We start from the raw sequence: 7464 nt of genomic DNA, 5'->3' as shown, positions 1-7464 counted from the left end.
GCGAAAGAAGCAATGTGCACTCACCGGGCCGTTGGCTGGGCAGCGCTGCTGGTGCAAGAACGGCGACTTGTCTGCCTTTTTATACGCACGAGCACTCCGTTAAGCGCCCCTCAGTCCTGAGATCCGAGGCAGCTGCTGGCTGCGGTGATAAGTCTGGATCCGGGAATCACACAGGAAACCTGGCAGAGCTATCCCACACTTTCTCACGGTGAAAGGAGGCAGCGTTTGCGTTTGTGCTTGGCGTGCTCGTCCCAAGAACAGTGAAATGAGTGAAAATCCCCCGTAGCTTTATCTCAATTAGCTTTGAACGAGCGTTCTTAGCCTTCAGGTCTTCACAACAGGTAATGAGAAGGCTGAAAATAGGTAAAAATACAGTTAAACACATTTTCCAATGCGTCAAACCTACACGAAGTGTCAGATATGCTGCGCTCTGTATTTATTTCAACGTTCAGTATGGTGGAGAGCTGAGATGATTGATGAGAATGATGTGGCAGTGGAAAAAACAAGACGACAATATAGGCAAAAAAAAAAAAACGGGAACGATGCTGCACTAAATATCGCGGTGGCGCAGTGGTTACAGTGTTCGGCTGCTGACCCGAGAGACGCGGGTCCGAATCAGGACGCGGGGGTGGTATTTCGATGGAGGCGAAATGCTAGAGACCCGTGTACTGTACGATGTCAGTGCACGTTAAACAACCACAGTGGTCTAAATTATCCGAAGCCCTCCACTACGGCGTCCCTCACAGCCTGAGTCGCTTTGGGACGTTAAACCTCATAAAAGAAAACGAAATGATGTTCTGTTTTAAAAAAAGTTGTTTAATTTTAGCACAAGATGATGATGGATTTTTATGGCGCAATGGCATCTATGACCAAAGAGCGCCATTACACAAGGTATTTTCTTTTTCTCAAATGTGGGGTTAAAAACCCATTTCCCAAGCATTTCACCCTAAATAAGCCGAGCACCAGACCAGGGGAAAGCTTGCACCCATTGTATAACCGGTGGGTACCCGGTGGCACTGGGGATCGAACCCCGCACCTCCCGCATGCGAGGCGGATGCTCAACCACTTGGCCACCGGTGCGGTAACTTTAGAACAAGAGAAACTGAAAATCTGCAGACTATCTGCCTGTTGTAGCAAGCAAAAATACCACTTATCTGTCTGATTGGGCCTCTGAAGCTGTGCTGACACGCTATTCGCCGGACTCATGTAGGGCCGTAGCTTCCTAGACCTCCGCAGTCAGCCTGTCGTCCTCGTTCTTGACTAATTCTGGATCGTGAAAATTCTATGTACTCGTACTTTTTCTTGCTATGAATCACAAAGTGGCCGATTGGCGTTCTTTTAAGTGAATCCCCGTGCTGTATATAGTTCGATAATCGGTGCACCTTTCTGTCTGACTTGTTTAAAGGGACGCTGAGAAGAAATTTAAATTGGCCTGTATCGATGTATTACCGCCTTTAAACGCCAAAGACCTAGCTTTAATAAAAACGGGGATCTTATAAGCGAGAAAAGGCCATAAATGTATTACTGGTGTCGACTTCACCGGCCGATTTGGCAAGTAACTGCAAGTGTCGAAATCACACACACACAATTTCGGTGTAGATATCACGAGTTTGAATCGGCTGACGCGATAACATACAAGTCCAATTTGCTAAACAATAAATGCGTCTTTTTCTGCCGGCAAAACATCGGCATACCCAGAAAGAGCCGCAAAATCTATCCTTGCGCAGAACAAAAATTGCATAGAGGTGTCGTCAGTGCTCCTTTATGCATGCAATCTGAAATCGCTCGAGAGGTAGGGTGCCGTTTTTTGAGAACTCGGCTGCAACGTCCGTCGCTATCCTGGGGCCGTAATACGGAACGATCCCAAATCGGATCACAAGTTTGTGACAGTGACTTTAAAATGACGAAACGATGAGATGTCGACGCTGGACGCAGCGAGGAATTTGCCAATTAGAGCAGGGTGGTGGTGAAAACATTTATTATGTAATCATATATAGAGAGAGATGTGTGACCAGAAGGGTCACGCCCTTACAGGGTGGCGCCCCAGGAGCATTTATTTGCACGGCGAAAGGCCATCTGCTTTTTTTAGACAGATTTATCGAATAAAATGAGAAATGTTTTATTTCGCGAGGATCTGTGTTTGAAGCTGAAAAATACTAAGGAAAACAAGGAGCGTCAGCAGCTTTGAAATTAAACTTGCTCGTACGTAACATTTGTTGCTGCGAGGGTTCGCTGACGGCGGTGAAAGGGGAACACGGCGGCCTGCAATTACACGTCTGGTTATTGTTTTTCACGCCCAGTCTCCTTGTCGAGTCGAAACGGGCGCCGAAATAGCCCGTACGGCACGTCAAACGCGTCCTCATGCCGCATCCTTCGCCATTGCTTTTTCTGCTTAAACCAGAAAGTCCAACCTGTAGGTAGAGATCGCGAGTGCTTCTAACTGCATGTCTTATGTTGCGCCTTGCGCCTGGTGGTGGTGGTGGTGGCGGTGGTGGTGGTAGTAATAGTAGTAGTAGTAAACTATATCCCAAAGGGAAGGGTTGGGTGGCTCATCTAGTCCAAGGCTCCACTGGCTTCCGCTGACTCGCATACCGTCCGGACTAGCCACAGCTTCGTGTCCGGATCTCCGCTGCATGGTCAGAGCTGCCCCGCCTTCCCCACCCACTGTTTTTATGTGTAATCTGCCTTAGTGATTTGATTTGGTTTGTTTGTACAGCCTCAAGAGATGAGGAAGAGGTAGGACAAGCGCTACACCATGGGCACGTCGTATTGTATTGTGCTGATTTTATAGTGCTTTTTAGGTATAGGTTTGGAAATGCGTTTATCAGATGCCAATCCACGGCACCTGATGTGCATAATGATTTCTGTGGGCGGGGAGGAAATTTAGTCTAATATGAGGTGTTCCAATCGTTCCCCATACGGGGCTGGGAGTGCATGGGGTATACGGATGAATGTTGACAGGTAGTCCGACACGCTTTTCAGCAAAAAAAAAAAAACGTCCACGATGCAAAGCGCTTCCTTAACGCAATGCGAATCGGCATCAGGCGGCGAATCAATGCATCTCGGTACGCGCTTCCACGTTATGCGAAAATTTATCACCGGTAGCCCATAGGAGTCGCCACAAACCACATAGTGCAACCACGAAGCTTTTTTTTTTTCCAGGATTCAACAGATGTTTAATGCACACAGCACAATCCGATGCCGACAATAGTCGCCATTATCTGCAGAGACGCTATCGAGCTCGTGCGGCCGGTGGGATTTTCTTTTCCGTGGGAATCAAACGTTCTGTTTATTGAAGCGGTATGGATGTCGTTACACTCGCATCGCGTGAAGCCTCCTGAAAGCTTATGTCACTATAGGTTTGATAACGATAAGATTTTGCCACACTATTTAGGAGAACGTCCGGTTCTCACAGTGCATGACTTAAGAGATAAAAAAAAGTGCAAGGAAAAACATTTCTCGACTGTCGAAAAGTACCAAATGGGCGGGCTATAATGCGTTCGTATCGAAGCAGTACCTCGACTCAACGGCAATGGGAAAGCATTTGAAAGCCCTTTGGAAGTGAGCGACGTGCCTGAGCACATCTGCGTGGGCACGGACGTTATCTTCCGCCTCGAGGCCCTGCAGCGCCTTCTTGCAAAGCCCCTGGTTTAGGTATGCGATGTAGAATATCTGGCTGTTCGAGAGCCGTTTGAGGCTGCCGACCGACAGGAAAAGCCTGTCCCAGTCCACCGTCTTGCGAATCTTCAGCACCGAACGGACAGCCAGGAAAAGGGCCGCCTGGTCCATGGACCGGTGCCTAATGGTATTCTGCAGGCAGCTGAGGAAACGCGTGGCTTTGACGCTTCTCCGCCTTGTCACGTATTCTTCGAGCACAAACTGCCACACCTGCTTGGCCAGGTCGACCCCGACCAAGGCGTCGTTTACAAACACCATGTCTCCGGCATCGTCTCGCACGTCCGCGTAGACGTCGACACCCAGGAAGATCCTTTGTGCGGGGGTCGTCCCCTGCAGATCCTCTCTGCTAGGCGGCAGCACGGTGCCGGTCAGCCACTCGCTTACCATGAGCTTGTTCGCCCAGTACGAATCGCTCGCGTTCGGAGCGCTCCAGTCTTCTGGAAAACGTTGGGTAGGAAGCATGAAGCTGAGCTCGTTCACGACCGAGAGCGTAACGTCCTTGAAGAGGCGATCGATCTCGCTCTGCACGTGGTTGAGGAGCTCGTCGACGAACGAGGCTATGATGAGGTCGGTGGCGGCGGAGGACTTCTTGTAGGCCGCGGCCGCCGCCCACAGCTCAGAGTACTGCATCAGCTCACGGCTGCATGAGTCCTGCCAGGGTCCCGGGAAGGCTAGAGTGTACCGGTCGCCGATCGAGCTCCGCACCAGGTTCCAAGTGCTCAGGTGAAACACGTAAAAGACTGACATGTCCTGCCAGGACACCAGACACAGCTTCATGAGACGCTGAAGGACCAGAGGGTCGTCGCTGAAGATCGTCATGCGCGGATGCCACAAGCCCAATAGTTCCAGCGCCGCCCTCCACATCATCTGGCCGCCCACTGCCGTGTTGTCCTGGCCAACGTATCTGTGTTCCGACGCGAACTCGCTCCGTGCAGACGGCGCCTCGCTCATGGCGTACAGGACGTCTCGGTGGATGGGTGTCAGGTTCAGCGGCGTGTCTCTCAGGTCGAAAACACTCGCCGTGTAGTCTACGTGCGCGAGGACTTGCTGGTCGATGCTGCGAGCCTCGTCCCCCGAGACTTGCACTCTGTACCGGTGGGCGCCCTGCGCGTGCTCCAACCGCACACGCACGAAGAAATCGATGCGGAGCAGTGCGGTGATCTTGACGATGAGCGCCGGCACGTACAGCGCACTGGTGCTCCTTAGGTCGAGGGCCTCGCGAAGAGCTCTGCCGGCGTCCGCGAACGCGTGCTCCGGCTCGAAGTCGTTGCGGACGCAGCTCACGTACATTCCCCGCAGCAGTGCACTGGCGCCGTCTCTGGCCTCTCCCGTCAGCGCGGGAAGCCAGAGGTGGCTGTAGAACCAGCTCTTCTCGTAGTCTCGACGGCGTATCCTCTGTCCCGCGTCTCCGCAGGCGTACCTGCAGATTCGCGCATCCCGTATGATCACACGCACGTGACAGCAGAACAATGTTGCGGTTATTGTTCACTTCACCTGTCACATATTTTAACCTTTGTTGGGGACATAGCTGCATATACACAGAAGAAGGACGGAAAGCTGGGCAAATTGGTAACAGTTCATTGTGGATGGAACATAGCGAACACAAGGCGAACGAGAAAGGAAGAAGGCATACATATACAGCGCTTGTATGACTGCGCCTTCTTCCTTTGTCGTTCGCCTTGCTTTCGCGCTGTTCCATCCAGAGCTAGATGCGTTCTGCTCCACAACAACTTGAAGCGGCAGTGCGTCGTTAAAGATGGATTCAAATGTTTCGGGACTGCGTCAGTTTTTACCTCGGCTAAAATCATGCAGAACGTGGGTGGAGGGCGAAATTTCTGCCGGTAGAGAATGCGGGTGCACAGGAAGTGGCAGCTAGCGGCACGGTTTCCTCACTCCATTCCGCCCTCCGTTCTATTACGCCCAGTGCACATCGCTCAAGCTGTCTTTAGCCGCGACGCCTGCTCGCCAACGTCGATCCTCGAAAGGGTACTGACTCCGAGCCTAACTCACATTGTGAATACCTATATGTTTGGATTTGGCGCATACACTTGTAGTTCAATGTCCAAATAAACCAAGGATGTACAAAATAGCGCGTTCACTTTTCTCTTTTCCACACTGAATGACCCTATTGAGCACACAGCCACCCACGTACGCTTGAACACTGCTTGTTAGGTCGCTGCTTGGCCACTTCCACTGACAATGTAAAACGCTGCACGGGCGTAGCAATGCGTCAAAAAAGCAGGCTTTTCTTTCCTCTCTTTCTTTCTATTGCCAAGACATGTGCATTCAGTGGGCAGTTCTCAGAGTCTGGCTCCATTGAAAGGGGTATCTAGTGATTCGAGCACAGGTGTAGAGAGAAATCAAAAAGAAGAGAGAGAAAGCGGCTGACGGCCTGTTTTGCACATCGTTTTATACAAAGGGGAGGAATAAATTATAAAGGTCGTTTGCTCAATTTATGTCACAGGCCTGGAACAAACGATCCCCATGTTCTATTAGTGTGCTCGTTGTTGTGTAGCTTTGGAGCTGAGCGGCCAGCCCTGGGCTGACTCGTGGTTTGAGGGCACGGGTTTCCCTTTTTCTTCCACTATTTGTGTAGTGCTGCCAACTTTATCTTGCTGCGTCTCGTGTTCTAGAAGACATATTAATTATTTTTACTAAAAATCACTGCGAAATTTTTGAAATGATAGAAAAGAATTTTTCCGACCACCACTGAGAAAAGTATAAGAAGATGGCTTCGGATTCATGCAGTCCCTATATTCTAGTACGGGCGGTCTCAGTTCCCTTGTCAATATTGGTGGGGAGTCTGAGACCTCCTGAGACCCCCCTGACTTTAAGCATCCACTGTCAGAGATTAGATTGGGCAGAAAAAATAAAGAAAAATAAAGTGCCCGGCTCCCACCGAGCATGCACTGTCAGTGGGCATTCCATAGAACGCCCAACCGACTGCTCGTATACGGCTCGCTGTGTGAATGTGCATCTACTCTGGAGCCATCCATCTGGCACGAAGGCCGCACCGGAAGAAGTCGGTGCAGGGGTCGATGCTCTCGTTGACCGTGGCGGCCAGCTGGTCGAGCAGCTCGGGGCAGCAGCCGACCTCCGAAGCGGCCGAGACGGAGGCGCGAGGACCGAGCAACGATGAGCGGCTCGCCAGGAAGAGCAGCAGCAGCGCCGTGCCCAGAACCACCGAAAGGCCGTACGCGAACAGCACGAAGCACTGCTGGCCACTGGACGAGGCGGAGGCCTGCCTGGCGCCCGCCATGGCTTCTTCTTCGTCCTCTCACCACATATCCACGCGGGGGGATTGGCCAACGTGTAGTGGCATAAACAAGGAAATTTTTATAGGAGATTACGACAAAATTTTGACCCCAAGCGTGAATTTTGAAAAATGTATCAATAAAAACGAAAGAAGAATATTTTAAGTAAAATAACAGACAGCATTTTCGTGAAAAAAGATGAGCTCCAAGAATTTTAAAAGAATTAGCAAATCAACCCGTTATCATCTCGGCCTCTGCAGTGTAACAACTGCTGGCGCTATGGACATAGCGCCGGCGGTTGCAAATCCAACTTGAGGTGTTGCAATTGTGGGGATGGTCATTCAACGAGCACCTGCACTGAGAAGAATGAGAAGTGTTGCCTTTGCGGGGGTGCCCACTCTGAAAACTACTCAAATTGTCCCTCTCGAGCTCAGGAAATCCAAATTATGGAGATAATTGACAGAAAACGCTGTTCGCGCCGTGACGCTATTTCAGAGGTCAAAGAACGTGCCCACGGTTATGCCGGTTGTTG

The 7464-nt window shown here is 50.8% G+C and overlaps 1 protein-coding gene across 1 annotated transcript; it reads right to left on the bottom strand.

Annotated features, from left to right (window-relative positions):
• Positions 1–3254: 3254 nt before the first annotated feature.
• LOC144124387 (uncharacterized) lies at positions 3255–6937 on the bottom strand. Its single transcript, XM_077657014.1, has 2 exons — positions 6693–6937; positions 3255–5098 (listed from the first exon to the last, which is right to left on the bottom strand). The coding sequence occupies exons 1-2, from the start codon at positions 6935–6937 to the stop codon at positions 3490–3492; spliced, it is 1854 nt and encodes a 617-aa protein (XP_077513140.1). The 3' UTR covers positions 3255–3489.
• Positions 6938–7464: the final 527 nt, after the last annotated feature.

This window comes from Amblyomma americanum, chromosome 3, assembly GCF_052857255.1.
Source record: "Amblyomma americanum isolate KBUSLIRL-KWMA chromosome 3, ASM5285725v1, whole genome shotgun sequence".
NCBI lineage: Eukaryota > Metazoa > Arthropoda > Arachnida > Ixodida > Ixodidae > Amblyomma > Amblyomma americanum.
The sequence above is the reverse complement of the archived record's forward strand: the minus strand, read 5'-3'. Positions and strand labels throughout refer to the sequence as shown.